This window comes from Piliocolobus tephrosceles, chromosome 10 (assembly GCF_002776525.5).
Source record: "Piliocolobus tephrosceles isolate RC106 chromosome 10, ASM277652v3, whole genome shotgun sequence".
NCBI classification, from domain to species: domain Eukaryota; kingdom Metazoa; phylum Chordata; class Mammalia; order Primates; family Cercopithecidae; genus Piliocolobus; species Piliocolobus tephrosceles.
Window position 1 is genome coordinate 61,494,232 of NC_045443.1, and position 16,037 is coordinate 61,510,268.

At 38.1% G+C, this 16,037-nt stretch overlaps 1 protein-coding gene across 2 annotated transcripts in view; it reads left to right on the top strand.

Moving 5' to 3' along the window:
• The window catches only part of XPOT (exportin for tRNA), a 44,685-nt gene that overhangs the window by 12,840 nt on the left and 15,808 nt on the right, over positions 1 to 16,037 (top strand). For both annotated transcript variants that reach the window (XM_023225091.1, XM_023225090.2), the window contains exons 5-18: positions 632 to 701; positions 1,460 to 1,678; positions 2,624 to 2,808; positions 2,909 to 3,077; positions 3,789 to 4,025; positions 5,592 to 5,630; positions 5,772 to 5,834; positions 7,184 to 7,308; positions 7,625 to 7,769; positions 7,921 to 8,040; positions 8,397 to 8,491; positions 10,648 to 10,717; positions 12,665 to 12,903; positions 14,155 to 14,440. In XM_023225091.1, coding sequence (XP_023080859.1) covers positions 632 to 701; positions 1,460 to 1,678; positions 2,624 to 2,808; positions 2,909 to 3,077; positions 3,789 to 4,025; positions 5,592 to 5,630; positions 5,772 to 5,834; positions 7,184 to 7,308; positions 7,625 to 7,769; positions 7,921 to 8,040; positions 8,397 to 8,491; positions 10,648 to 10,717; positions 12,665 to 12,903; positions 14,155 to 14,440 — 2,062 coding nt within the window. The remainder of the gene's footprint in view (positions 1 to 631; positions 702 to 1,459; positions 1,679 to 2,623; positions 2,809 to 2,908; positions 3,078 to 3,788; positions 4,026 to 5,591; positions 5,631 to 5,771; positions 5,835 to 7,183; positions 7,309 to 7,624; positions 7,770 to 7,920; positions 8,041 to 8,396; positions 8,492 to 10,647; positions 10,718 to 12,664; positions 12,904 to 14,154; positions 14,441 to 16,037) is intronic.

Here is a 16,037-nt window from a genome sequence, read left to right on the forward strand (position 1 = left end):
GCCTGCTTCTGTATTCCCAGCTACTGGGGAAGCTGAGGCCAAGAGGTTGAGGCTCCAGTGAGCCATGATAGTGCCACTGCACTTCAGCCTGGGCAACACAGCAACAGCTTGTCTCAAAAAAAAAAAAAATGAAAATCCAGACATTTCACAGAAAAATCTAGATTTCCAGCTTTTCTGGAAAAGTCAGAATATCTGGTAACACCAGGCCTGTTTTTCTACACGACAGCTCTCTCTTAGAGTTAAGTGACTGCATGGGCACTTGTGTTCCGAATCTCTGACTTACTAATTAATCCAAAGAACAAATCAGTACTGAGAGGATTCCTAGTTCACCTAGTGGTTTATTCTGTAGATCACAGACCACAAAACATAATTTTCTTTCGAAAAATTGTGTAGCTGTCATTCGTTTCAACATGAATAGAATCACAAATTAAAGATTGATAATGATATCCTACCTGCCACTCTCGTCCTTATCTGTAAAGCAGTGATGAGTGGCATTATCAGTTTATGTTAGGAAACTTTAGATAATTGAGAGCGATACAAATTTTCCCTTTTAAATATTTGAGACTGTTATTTTTCACAACTATAGATACCAAATACAGCCATTATTCTTTTTCTTCTCTATTTTGAACAGATACTCAGAACTAACCACTGTTCAACAACAACTAATTAGGGAGACGCTCATATCATGGCTGCAAGCTCAGGTAAAATCATAATTTCATTCAGTACCTCAAATTACTAGATATTTAAACTTGTTTTTGCAAGAGTTTAGAACTTTACCTCAAAGATTTTGGTCAGTGTTCCTCCATTTGATTTTGTAGCTTTTTTAAAAGGTGCTGGTTTTAAAGATCATGGAAGTGGGAGTTTAGCAATAATTTAATATTATATCAATGACTGAAATGGTCATAGCTTCCATGACACATTGTGGAAACTTTGGTTTTAAAATGTAGTTGTTTTTAACTACTGACAAACTCTGCTTTCTGTTTGGCTCTTAAAGGTGAGCCCTCCTGGACAGCCTCTCTACAAGAGCCCTTTATAAAGGTCCAGTTGAGTTCTTTTCAGTTAATTTTAGCTAATCTTAACATGTAAAGCAGTTGTGTAGCTAGAGTTTTTATTTTCCTTAAAGAGCAAGTAGATAGAAGAAAAACAATTTTTTTTTTCTTAGAAGAAATGATAGGAACTATTAAAACTCTGCACATGAAACTTTTCTGTCAAAGTGTAAGAATGAGGAATAACCATTACAGCCTTTAATGGTTCATTTAATTGTTCTTCATCTGTCCAGTCACTTAAATACTTTTGATAATTTTGATAATCATAATTATCACAATAATTTTGAAGAATATTTGTTGCATAGTTTATCTGGGCCATGTTGACATTTGATGAAGCTTTGCCTTTTAATAAGACAACATGTTTCTGGGTCTTTTCAATTTACATTTAATTTTATGGACTGTTTTTCTGTCAGATGCTGAATCCCCAACCAGAGAAGACCTTTATACGAAATAAAGCCGCCCAAGTCTTCGCCTTGCTTTTTGTTACAGAGTATCTCACTAAGTGGCCCAAGTTTTTTTTTGACATTCTCTCAGTAGTGGACCTAAATCCAAGGGGAGTAGATCTGTACCTGCGAATCCTCATGGCTATTGATTCAGAGTTGGTGGATCGTGATGTGGTGCATACATCAGAGGCAAGTAACCGTGGATTTTTTATATTTAATGTTAAGTTTTGTAGGAGATAATGGGCACATACTAAAAGGAGCAGAAAGGTTTCTTGAGGTAAACTTTCTTAAGTTATATAATTATAAATTTACCTAATGTTTTGGATTGTATTTTATGAAGGAACTCAAACTTGGTTATTTTTTTTCCAGAGGTATATTGAAATTAAAGTATTACGTTAATTTTTTTTTTGAGACGGAGTCTTGCTCTGTTGCCCAGGCTGGAGTGCAGTGGCGCAGTCTTAGCTAACTGCAACCTCCGCCTCCCGGGTTCAAGCGATTCTCCCACCTCAGCCTCCCAAGTAGCTGGGATTATAGGCACATGCCACCGCACCTGGCTAATTTTTGTATTTTTTGTAGAGCTGGGGTGTCGCCAGGCTGGGCTCGAACTCCTAACCTCAGGTGATTCGCCCCCCTTGCCCTCCCAAAGTGCTGGGATTACAGGCATGAGCCACTGCGCCCAGCCTGAATTTTCTTTAACTAGGCAAATACCATAGCAACATACACAAGTTGATTTTCTTTTATGAATCTGTTGAGAAAGGTAGTCTCTATTTAATACTGCTGTATAGTCCCTGAGCAAGGAAGAAGCATTGCTTAGGGTTGTCAATGTTGCTGCTTCTGTATTCTTCATCACATAGTATAAGTACTTTGTTACTGTATTGAGAAATACCTTAAAATATGCTTAAGATTTCTAAGCAGTGCTTATTTATAGTTTGTATTTATTAAGAAATTGACACTGAGGAGTAGAACAGAAAGAGGAAATACAAAGAATCACAGGATATGAGCTTAGAGCTTATAAATAGGAAATACTGGTAGGGAATGTGTTAACAAGCCTGAAAGTTTACTCTGTGCAAGTATATTCAGCTATCAAACATTATTTTGTAAGGTAATGTGTGCATTTGGCGTTTTGTATTTTAGGAGGCTCGTAGGAATACTCTCATAAAAGATACCATGAGGGAACAGTGCATTCCAAATCTGGTGGAATCATGGTACCAAATATTACAAAATTATCAGTATACTAATTCTGAAGTGACATGTCAGTGCCTTGAAGTAGTTGGGGCTTATGTCTCTTGGATAGACTTATCCCTTATAGCCAATGATAGGTAAGTATGCCTATTATTTTTATAGCATAAACTTGTAAAATACAGTATCTAAAACTCATGACTTTGAAAATGTTACAACAATTTTATTTTCCCATTCCAGGTTTATAAATATGCTGCTAGGTCATATGTCAATAGAAGTTCTACGGGAAGAAGCATGTGACTGTTTATTTGAAGTTGTAAATAAAGGAATGGACCCTGTTGATAAAATGAAACTAGTAGAATCTTTGTGTCAAGTATTACAGTCTGCTGGGTTTTTCAGCATTGACCAGGTTGGTAAATTTATATAAAAACTTGTATGTAAAGTTGTTAGAACCAACTGGGATAGGTACTAAGTTAAATATAATGTTAGCTTTTTTTTTCTTCTAAATGTTATAAACTCTCCTTGAGATTATAATATAAACCACTGCATCTAGCCAAAATGTTCTCAGTAGCATTCTCCTTAGAAAATAGGTTATACCAGTTCTTAAACTTGAAAGCCTGCAATTGCACATTTCACACAAACTCAGGAGATGCTGACACAACTTGTTCATAGTGGAACTGAGATTTTTTATTTTGTTTTGTTGTTTGAGATGGAGTCTCGCTCTGTTGCCCAGGCTGTAGTGCAGTGGCAGTCTTGGCTCACTGCAACCTCCACCTCCCAGGTTCAAGTGATTCTCCTGTCTCACCCTCCCGAGTAGCTGGGATTACAGGCACACGCCACTACACCCGGCCAATTTTTTACTTTTTTGGTAGAGACGGGGTTTCACCACGTTGGCCAGGCTTGTCTCGATCTCTTGACCTCAGGTGATCCACCCACCTTGGCCTTCCAGAGTACTGGGATTACAGGCATAACCCACCATGCCCAGCCTGGAATTGTTAAATATATAATGTCACTTTAAAATTGAATCCTGTAATTAGCACTTGATTCATACTAAAGTTCAGTTTTTCCTCTTAGCTTGGGCACGCAGTTTTAAACAGAAATGTGTCTTGATTGCTTATAGGAAGAAGATGTTGACTTCCTGGCCAGATTTTCTAAGCTGGTAAATGGAATGGGACAGTCATTAATAGTTAGTTGGAGTAAATTAATTAAGAATGGGGATATTAAGAATGCTCAAGAGGCACTACAAGCTATTGAAACAAAAGTGGCACTCATGTTGCAGCTACTAATTCATGAGGATGACGATATTTCTTCTAATATTATTGGATTTTGTTATGATTATCTTCATATTTTGAAACAGGTAAGTTTTTGTTTTATTCTTTTTGCTCAGTACATAATAATACAAAGGAGCCATGGAGAAGTGGAAAATATGGAAAAATTAAAAATGAGAAAATACCCATAATTCTACTACCTAAAAGATACTTACTGTTAAATACTAATGTATTTCCATCTTAAAAAAAAAAAGAATTGGCCAGGAAATAGTTTCAGGTTCTAAATTCAGTAGACTAACCAGCTTCAGAGGTAGTTATAGGTTTAGGTTATTTTTTTATTTTGAACCTGTCTTTGTAAATACTGTTGAAATTTTCATAAGCATGGTCTGTTGTTTTAATTTACATGTACATCATTCATTTCTCATGAACTATTTATTTATTTATTTATTTTTGAGACAGAGTTTTGCTGTTGTTGCCCAGGCTGGAGTGCAATGGCGCGATCTCAGCTCACCACAACATCCACCTCCCAGGTTCAAGCGATTTTCCTGCCTCAACCTCCCGAGTACCTGGGATTATAGGCATGCACCACCACGCCCAGCTAATTTTGTACTTTTGGTAGAGACAGGGTTTCTCCATGTTGGTCAGGCTGGTCTCAAACTCCCTACCTCAGGTGATCCGCCTACCTCAGCCTCCCAAAGTGCTGTGATTACAGGTGTGAACCACCAAGCCCAGCAACAATTTTTTATGATTAAAGTGTCCCCAACTTCCAGAAAGAACTTGTAGGTGGTGTTAGTCTCCATATTATAGCATTTAGCAATTAAAAGAATTAGTGACTTATCAACATGACATTGGATGTTCCATTCCAGAAATGGAAAGAGCCATTTCTGTATATTTACATTGAATTAATTGAATCAAGTCAAGCTTAAAATACCTTGCCAAATGCGTTTAGTTTCTGTTTTGTTGTAGTAAACATAACATGTATCTTTATGTATACTTTAAGAAATTTTATGCAGCAGTGTGGAAAGGTATGATCACTACTGGTAATCCCATTGTACAACTCCTAATGGTTTTGTAGGCTTGTTTTGCTTTGTTTAAAAACCTTTTTTGCAGAATATGTTGTAGGTGTCTTTGTCTACATGTCAAGTTACTTACTAGAAGTGGCATTACTTGATCTTAAGTTAGGTTAGGTACATTTTAAATATAGGCAGCTGCTGCTAAACTGCCCTCCAAAAAAGTTTGGTGCATGTTTTCAAATATCTTAATTGATTAGAGGCCGGGCATAATGGCTGTCACCTGTAATCCCCGCACTTGGTAAGGCTGAGGCAGGAGGATTGTTTGAGGCCAGGAATTTGAGACCAGCCTGGACAACATAGGGAGACTCCATCTCTATAAATAATAAAAAGAAAACCAGCCAAGCATGGTGGCAAGCGCCTGTGGCCCCACCCTCCTGTGGGAGGGTGAGGTGGGAGGATCTCTTGAGCCAGGGAGTTGGAGGTTGCAGTGAGTCATGACTGTGCCACTGCACTCCAGCCTGGGCAACAGAGCAAGACCTTGTCTCAAAAAAAAAAAGAAAGGTCTTAATTGGTTAGAAAAATGTTCTGATAAGCAGGTACAAATTTAGAAAACCTAATAAGTTATTGCTTACTTTTTAACAGCTTACAGTGCTCTCGGATCAGCAAAAAGCTAATGTAGAGGTAATTGACTTTATGCTTCTTTTAAACCAATGGTAGATTCTTAGTCTGTAATTTGCCTTGAAATATAGCTTAATTTCAAATTATATCAAATTAGAAGAAGAAGACTGACAAAAACTCTTTTATTCTCAATTTTATTCTTAGGCAATCATGTTGGCCGTTATGAAAAAATTGACTTATGATGAAGAATATAACTTTGAAAATGAGGTAAGAATTTTTTTTGTTGAGGAGAAAGGAGTTTTAATTTTATTATTTACTTATATCAAATTAATATTTCAAGTTTTTATTGTTTCGGGGCCCTTTAAAACTTGAAGTTCTTGAAAAATTAGTCTGTTTATATTGACACCAACCTTGGGTGAAATTAATAGAAGCCTCTTAATCCTTCATTTTTGATATTTTATCCATGAACAACCACCTCCCCCTTTTTTTTCTTTGAGACAGAGTCTCTTTCACCCAGGCTGGAGTGCAGTGGTGCCATCTTGGCTCACTGCAACCTTTGCCTCCTGGGTTCAAGTGATTCTTGTGCCTCAGCCACCTGAGTAGCTGGGATTACAGGCATGTGCGACCATGCCCGGCTAATTCTTGTATTTTTAGTAGAGATGGAGTTTCACCACGTTGGCCAAGTTGGCCTCAAACTCCTGGCCTCAAGTAATCTGCCTGCCTCAGCCTCCCAAAGTGTTGGGATTACAGGTGTGAGCCACTACACCTGTCCCATTAACAGCCCTTTTACAAATACTCTGTAGCACTGAACATAGTAAAATACTGATAATATTATTGGTGATCATATTTCATTTTATATTTTGTAAGAATGAGGAACTCCAGTCACAAGACTGTATTGGAAGAGTGGAAATGAGGCACTCTAGACTTGTTCCAGTTAAAAGTCTTTTTCAAGATTGTGAGTGGGTCAGCTTCCCATCAGACAAGGGCCATTGGTGCTTTCTAGGTATTCAGTCATGGTATTCGCTGCCAAGCTTTGTTCTAAAATGTTTTATTCCCCCACTTCAGGCATTGAAAAACTTAGAGTTGTAAAAGGATAATGGTGGTGATGACCAACACACTGTGCACTTGGGATGTGCCAGCCTCCTAACATTTAATATCTCCAGTTATACCACAGTATTACCACTTTTTACAGTGGATATTGACTTAAAAGAATAAATAAGGTGCAAAGATTTCAAAGCCCATTCTAGTGCTAGACTATTGTCTTTAACCTTCTTAGACTATTTCTGGCTCTAGGCTTTTGAGGCCTATGGCTATGTGCAGAAGTACTTATTTGTGAGCTAGAGGGGAGAAGTTATTAAGCATAGTAAGTTTTTCTATATAAATAGTGACAAAAAATAAAAATACGAAATGTGTAAATGCAGAAGAATACAGAACTGGATATTTACATGAATTTTAAGGTCTTTTAAGTTTTTTATTTATTTTTATTATTATACTTTAAGTTTTGGGGTACGTGTGCAGAATGTGCAGGTTTGTTACATTGGTATACATGTGCCATGGGGTTTGCTGCACCCACCAACCCTAAGTTTTTTAAATGAGGATTTTAACCTGTATCATAGGGTGAAGATGAAGCCATGTTTGTAGAATATAGAAAACAACTGAAGTTACTGTTGGACAGGCTTGCTCAAGTTTCCCCAGAGTTACTGCTGGCCTCTGTTCGCAGAGTTTTTAGTTCTACACTGCAGTAAGTTTGTCCTTTTGTAACAAGCCTACTTCTTTCTTTTGCTCTTTGATATAGGTCAAAAGAAATGATTCATATGACTTACTAATCTATGTTACTTATTGAGATCTTATGTGTATCTCTGTAAAAAATGAAGTGTCTTCTTGATTTCTCCTGATCCTTTCTACCTTTGTGATATATATTATATTGTCTGGGAAAGTTAACCATTGCTATGACTTTTTAATAATTAAAAAGACTTTTGTTGGTGTCTTACCCTGTGCATAATTCACTGTATGAAAAATTTATCTTTAAATCTCACGGACATATTATACCTTGGTAGGAGCTGGCAGACTACACGGTTTATGGAAGTTGAAGTAGCAATAAGATTGCTGTATATGTTGGCAGAAGCTCTTCCAGTATCTCATGGTGCTCACTTCTCAGGTGATGTTTCAAAAGCTAGTGCTTTGCAGGATATGATGCGAACTGTAAGTATACTGAAGATAATTTTGACCATAAATTTCTGTTTTCAGTATAAGCTAATGGGAGTTCCTTGTTAGAACTTAGTATATGTTAATACTGGGGCATTTTGATGTTGCAATAAATAAGAAGAGGTTTCTTAACTTTTTCCTGCTCTAGCTGGTAACATCAGGAGTCAGTTCCTATCAGCATACGTCTGTGACGTTGGAGTTCTTCGAAACTGTTGTTAGATATGAAAAGTTTTTCACAGTTGAACCTCAGCACATTCCATGTGTACTAGTAAGTACTCTGGATTTTTGTTACTTTATATGGATTTCAGCTAATGACTTGATAGCATTGTATTTTTCTGTCTATAACTTTTCTCAGAATCAGAACCTCTCAGAAATGCTTGGCACACACTGAAAGTAACCCCTCCTCCATTTCTTTTAAATGGATAGTTTGTGCCCAGTTAGTCAATTAACTAAAGCAAGTTCTCAAGGGACTGTTTGTGTGTAGTTTAGAATTACTTGTGTATTCCTGGTTCCTGCCTTTTAGGAGCTAAGATGGAAAATTTGGTGTGAACAAAAATGTAGCATGACAATAGCAACAAAACCCCTGAAAAAGTGCAGAAATAGTAAAAGTGTCTCCTTCTTTAGATGGCTTTCTTAGATCATAGAGGTCTGCGGCATTCCAGTGCAAAAGTTCGGAGCAGGACGGCTTACCTATTTTCTAGATTTGTCAAATCTCTCAAGTAAGTATAAAATTGCAGCTAACATGTTATTTTTTAAGTTACTGAATAGATGTAAAACAATAGTAAAGACATGGAATCAACCTAGGTGCCCATCAGTGGTGGATTAGATAAAGAAAATGTAGGCCGGGTGTGGTGACTCACGCCTATAATCCCAACACTCTGGGAAGCTGATCACGAGGTCAGGAGTTCAAGACCAGCCTGGCCAACGTGGTGAAACCCCATCTCTACTAAAGATACAAAAAATTAGCCAGGCATGGTGGTGGGTGCCTGTAATCCCAGCTACTCAGGGGGCTGAGGCAGGAGAATCATTTGAACCTGGGTGATGGAGGTTGCAATGAGCCAAGATCATGCCATTGCACTCCAGCGTGGGTGACAGGGTAAGACTCAGTCTCAAAAAAAAAGAAAGAAAAAATATAGCACACATACACCATGAAATACTAAACAGCCATAACAAAGAACAAAATCATGTCCTTTGCAGCAACATGGATGTAGCTGGAGGTCTTTAATCTAAGCAAATTAATGCAGAAACAAAAAAATGCCACATGTTCTCACTTATAAGTGGGAGCTAAATCTTGGGTATACACAGACATAAAGCTGGGAGCAAAAGACACTTGGGACTCCAGAATGAGGGAGGGAGTGGGGCAAGTGCTGAAAAACTTCCTGTTGGGCACTGTGTTCAATATCTGGGTGATGGGATTGGATCAAGAGAAGCACAAACCTCAGCATCCCATGATATGCCCATGTAACAAACCCCCTGAATTTAAAATGAAGATGGAGGGCTGGCGCAGTGGCCTACTCTTGTAATCCCAGCACTTTGGGAGGCTGAGGTGGGTGGATCACCTGAGATCAGGAGTTCGAGACTAGCCTGGCCAACATGATGAAACCCAGTCTCTACTAAAAATACAGAAAATTAGCCAGGCGTGGTAGTGGGTGCCTGTAGTCCCAGCTAATGGAAGGCTGAGGCAGCTTCGGGAGGAGGCTAAGGCAAGAGAATCACTTGAACCCAGTAGGCAGAGTTTGCAGTGAGCAGAGATCGTACCATTGCACTCCAGCCTGGACTACAAGAGTGAAACTCTGTCTCAAAAAAATAAAATAAAATGAAGATGGAAATGAAAAAAAAGTAGACATATAAATTATTTTCCAAGTGCCTATGGTAGATTTGGTTCTTCCTGTTCAAGTCAAGTCATGCTTTGTCAGGTAAGATGTCCCCCTCTATTGTTTTTTTTTTTTTTTTTTTTTTTGAGATGGAATTTCATTCTTGTTGCCCAGGCTGGAGTACAATGGCGTGATCTTGACTCACTGCAACCTCTGCCTCCTGGGTTGAAGCGATTTTCCACCTCAGCCTACTGAGTAGCCAGGACTACAGGTGCCCATCACCACACCCGGCTAATTTTTTGCATTTTTAGTAGAGATGGGGCTTCACCATGTTGGTCAGGCTGGTCTTGAACTCCTGACCTGAGATGATCCACCCTCTTCAGCCTCCCAAAGTGCTGGGATTACAGGCATGAGCCACTGCACCCAGCCCCCATTTTATGTTGCCACTTCCTTTCCTGTTCATCAGGCAAATACTTAGTTCAATACTAAAAGTTTTTATTTTTTGTTGTTGTTGTTATTTTTTTGAGACAGGGTCTCACGCTATCGCCTAAGCTGGAGTGTAATGACTTGATCCCAGTTCACTGCAGCCTCAACCTCCTCAGGCTCAGGTGATCTTCCCACCTCAGCCCCCGGAGCACCTGGGACTACAGGGGTGTGACAGTGGCCGGCTAATTTTTGTATTTTTTGTAGAATCGGTCTCACCGCATTGTCTAGGCTGGTCTCAAATTCTTCAGCTCAGTCTTCCCACCTCGGCCTCCCGATGTGTTGGGATTACAGAAGTGAGCCACTGCACCTGGCCTGTATTATTCTTTACTAGTACCATTTTTGGGGAATGAAAACTACTCCTTATTAGGCTTATAAGATTGTAAGTCATTTTGACAATCATCACTACAGAGCAGATAAAGGTAATTTTAAAAAATCAACCATAGCTAATCTTAATCAGAAGTGACTAGCCTACAACTGAACTTTTTTTTAGTTCTGTCTTAAAGGGGGAATTTGGTATTTTAGCACTGTTTTGAGCACTGTTATTAATTGTGATTTTCCTTTTTGCTGTTTTTCAGTAAGCAAATGAATCCTTTCATTGAGGATATTTTGAATAGAATACAAGATTTATTAGAGCTTTCTCCACCTGTAAGTATCTGTCTCTTTAAGATATTTTACCAAAAAATCATTTAAGCCACACATGCCATTAGGTTTACCTTTGTGGGCATTTAAAAAAAAACAGGTGGTGGAGGGAGGTGTATGTGCAAAGATTAGTTCTATTTACCAACATTCTGTTGACATAGTAAATAAAACATAGGAATCAAGAGTTGACAGATCAATTTGGCAGCATGGGGTAGGTATATTGTTAAAATGTTGAAGCATTTTATGAAGAAGAAAAAATTAATTAAAGATGAGCTTGCTGTTAAAATGAAAAGTATATTAAAAATTTTTTTTAATGAAAAGAAAATAAAAATTGAGAAAAAAATTCAACTTCTAAATTATTCTGTTTAGTCCTATAATTGTATTTTAAGCCATTCTTAGCAGCTGGTACTGCTAGATCAAAGGTTTTCCGTGTCATTTCAGGCTTAGGGTAAAAAAAAATTAAGTGCTAGTCAATCTGAATATTTTGGCGTTGGGATTGGGCCATGATCCCAAGCGTTAAAATCCTGAAATCCTAAAAACCACAATTCCAAAAGATCAAAATCTTAAAAATATAATCCTGGAAAAAGTAATTTAAAAATGAAAGACATTGCTTTACATTTTTAAAAGGGAATGTATTTGAGAAACATGTAAAAACATGACAGCACTTCATAGTCCACTTTACACAATAAAATAGGCAGTAATAACATTCGCTTTTGCAAGTATAAGCACTCAGTTATAAAAATGACAGTTACATGGGTAAAACAGGAGCAGACAAACTGTATTCATAAAGAAATAGATCAGAAAGCAAAATGTGTAAGGGCATATCACTATGGTTAGTAATTGTGTGCCACTCAGTTTTATAACTGCACTTATCTGAAATAACCATGACAGACAACCTAAGTCTTGAGGAAATTGATAAAAAATGGCAATGGGTCACTACAACATATGCAGTCACCCAAAGAACTGAGATCACAAGAAATTTTATGTTTCACAGATGCAGATGAACAGAAAGGACCTTTCTTGTGTACACGCACAGTGTTTACACACACAGTTAATGCTGTGTGTAATGCACTTTTGCGGAGTCAAATCTCTGATGTTCAAGGCAGCAGAAGAAGTCTGTCCAGCTTTCAGAGAGAGACCAATTCACCTTATGTATTTGTTCTCTCAGCGCCCCTGGTCAATTGGATGGTGCCCGTCAACACTGAGGGCAGGTCTTCCCCACCTGGTCTACTTGGACCAACTAATCTTTTCTGGAAACACCCTCACAGACACATGCAAAATAATGCTTTACTATGTATTTATTACTTAATTATTTAAAAGAAGTGTAGGTAGCCCTCTAGAACTTTTTTTTTTTTTTTTTTTTTTGGAGACAGAGTCTTGGCTGTCGCCCAGGCTGGAGTGCAGTGGCATGGTCTTGGCTCATTATAGCCTCCACCTCTCAGATTCAAGCAATTCTCCTGCCTCAGCCTCCCAAGTAGCTGGGACTACAGGTGTGCCACCACACCCAGCTAAGTTTTTGTATTTTTAGTAGGGACAGTGTTTCACCATGTTGGCCAGGCTGGTCATGAACTCCTGACCTCAAGTGATCTGCCTGCCTCGGCCCCTCAAAGTGCTAGAATTACAGGCATGAGCCACCACATGCAGCCTAGCCTCATAACAATCTTATAAATAAGATCTTTACAAAAGAAAACAAGTTAGAAAGCTAACTTTAATAATTATCTTACATGATCATTTGTAGAGTCTTGTCAGGGCTGGAATTAGAACCATGATCTGTTGACCTACAATTTAGTTTTCTTTTCATTCTGTGGTCCTGGGAGAAAATTTGTCTTTATAAGTATATGATACATGAGTTAGTGTGATAGATTACATTTCCTGTTCCTAATGCACGTTTTCTCATTAAATGAGAGGAACTCAAAAAATAAAAACTTTTAGTAAGACTAAATTTCATTCTAGGAGAATGGCCACCAGTCCTTACTGAGCAGCGATGATCAACTTTTTATTTATGAGACAGCTGGAGTGCTGATTGTTAATAGTGAATACCCGGCAGAAAGGAAACAAGCCTTAATGAGGAATCTGTTGACTCCACTAATGGAGAAGTTTAAAATTCTGTTAGAAAAGTTGATGCTGGCACAAGATGAAGAAAGGCAAGCCTCTCTAGCAGACTGTCTCAACCATGCTGTTGGATTTGCAAGGTAAGTGTGATCACAGTTAAAATTGTGAAGTGCATGTATCTACACAGACAGAACCCCTTGTTTGGTGAGCACACACATTTGTGTTTCCACAGTTGGATAGTCCACATAATTGTCTAAATCTTTGTCCTCCAAATCCAGTCAGTTAGATTCGGTTGAAGAAGGGGATAGATTACATACCATTTGCATTTTTGCCTTGACAGCTGTAAATCTTTAACCCCTCTGACTTCTTTGGTATAAATGGGTTGTGTGTTTAAGGGGATCAGCTAACAAGTTAATATACTAAAGATATATTAGGACGGGATGTCTTTGGTTAATCTTGGTTACCTTGAAGAGAAGAGCCTAAGGTTTCTCTTTAGTTGTATTGTGTCCTGAAGACCACCCAAGCAGCTATTTTTTCCCCCTCTACCCATACTTTTTGTTGACAAACAATAAACAATGGCATGAAAGTTGTAAAGATTGCTAATTAGAAGTTAAATTGTTCTATAATATACTTAAGAACAAGAGCTAGATATTAGAAAGTTGTATAAATAATTTTGAAGATGGTTTTCTAAATTTAAATGAGTAGTTTGCAGATTACCTAGTACAGCCTAGTCATAATAAGTGGATTTGTTTTCTCTTTTCTGTCCACTTTGTCAATAGGATTTTTCTCTTTCTCTTTTTCTTTTTTTTTTTTTTTGGGAGACAGTCTCGCTTTGTCACTTAGGCTGGAGTGCAGTGTTGTGATCTCAGCTCACTGCAACCTCTGCCTCCCAGGCTCAAGTGATTCTTGTGTCTCAGCTTCCAAGTAGCTGGGATTACAGGCATGTGCCACCACACCCAGCTAATTTTTCTATTTTTAGTAAAGACGGGTTTTCACCATGTTGTCCAGACTGGTCTTGAACTCCCGGTCTCAAGTGATTTGCCTGCCTCAGCCTCCCAAAGTGCTGGGATTAGAAGGATGAGCCACAATAGCCAGCCCAGTCAATAGGATTTTAATAAAACATTTAGGTAGACTCACATTAGAAGGATTATATTAACTCCATGTCATTCATTTAAATTAATTTGAGCTTTTGTTCTGGAAAGATAATTGGAAGCAGTAGTTTACAAATAGCCATATTAGCTAAAGATGGACGTGGAATTGTGACGTGGAAAATAAAGGTCTGCTTATTTAGTTTTGTTAATTTTGTAATTTGGTGTGCGTTGCTTTTGAATACTCCATAATGCTTTCAAAGAATAAAGTTACATCTGATTGCCTGATTTTTGCTTACATAGTCGAACCAGTAAAGCTTTCAGCAACAAGCAGACTGTGAAACAATGTGGCTGTTCCGAAGTTTATCTGGACTGTTTACAGACATTCTTGCCAGCCCTCAGTTGTCCCTTGCAAAAGGATATTCTCAGAAGTGGAGTCCGTACTTTCCTTCATCGAATGATTATTTGCCTGGAGGAAGAAGTCCTTCCGTTCATCCCATCTGCTTCAGAACATATGCTCAAAGATTGTGAAGCAAAAGATCTCCAGGAGTTCATTCCTCTTATCAACCAGATTACAGCCAAATTCAAGGTACCACAAACCTTCAGAGCTCTGAAAATCTCTTGAAGATCAGATGTACTTATATTCAGACATGTTTTGGATTTGCCCTTGGGTTTCTTTCTTTTTTTTTTTTTTTTTCTTAATTACTTGAGAGCATCATGGATCATATATATTTTTATCATCTGTGCTGTTTGCCACACTGCCTGATACATAGGTCATGCTTAATAGATGTTTGAATATAAACAGACCCTGTATGCTTTGTGTAGTGAAAGAAAACAACTAGTTGGCTGTTTTAGAAGAGCATATAAAAACAGTACACTGAGTACTAAATGTCTAAAGAAATAAGAAGCACCATAATTTGGGTACCCAAGCAAGGTTAAAAGTAATTCAATGTATTAAAGTCAGTTTTCTGTAGGACATTTAAACTGGCTAATAAAAGTGGTTAATACTTACATAGTACTTCTTTTTTTCTTTTTTCTTTTTATGGAGATAGTCTCGCTCTGCCGCATAGGCTGGGGTGCAGTGGCGCAGGCACGACTCTCTGCAACCTCTACCTCCCAGGTTCAAGCGATTCTTGTGCCTCAGCCTCCTGAGTAGCTGGAACTATAGGTGCATGCACCACACCAGGCTAATATTTTGTACTTTTAGTAGAGACAGCATTTCCCCACGTTGGCCAGGCTAATCTCGAACTCCTGACCTCAAGTGATCCTCCTGCCTCGGCCTCCATAAGTGCTAGGATTACAGGCATAAGCCACCACACCTGGCCACTTACATACTACTTTCTATGTTCAAAATCTGTTCTAAGCACTTTTTGTACATTTACTCATTTGATTTTCATACCAACCCTAGAAGATAGGGATTATATGTTACAGTTGAGGAAACTGAGGCATGGAGAAGTTAAGGGATTTGCCCAAGAGTTCATAAAACTCAAGAGTTCATTTGTAAGCAAGTATTGAGAACATGTTATTAAACGATGTTTTTTACCTTTGTTCAAAAAAAAAAACCCTGAGTTTAATCATATAAACTGATTTGTAGTTTAGCAAAACAATTCATTTTTTGAGAATTTAATTTTGAAAATATTCCATGGCAATATTTTATTGTGAAATATGTCTGTTATTTTAACCTAAATCTTAATCTGTAGGAAAGGGTTTAAATTGAATGATCTTGGGTCTTTTAGTAATATTTTTTAAGGTTCCCCCCCACCCCACTCCGAAATGGAGTCTTGCTCTGTTACCTAGGCTGGAGTGCAGTGGTGCGATGTTGACTCACTGCAACCTCCACCTCTCAGGTTCAAGCAATTCCCCTGTGTCAGCCTCCTGAGTTGCTGGGACTGGGATTACAGGCGCTCGCCACTACACCCAGCTAATTTTTGTATTTTTAGTACAGATGGGGTTTCACCACGTTGGGCAGACTGGCCTTGAACTCCTGACCTTAGGTGATTCACATGCCTTAGCCTCTCAAAGTGCTGGGATTACAGCTGTGAGCCACTGCGTCTGGCCTAGTAATGTTTATGTTATATAGATTTTATCTTAAAATTGATATTTGCTAACTGAATTATGTACGTATGTATCCTAAATAGAAAAGAAAGGCTTTGTGTAAAATAGTTTTTTTAAGTTGTATATTAGTA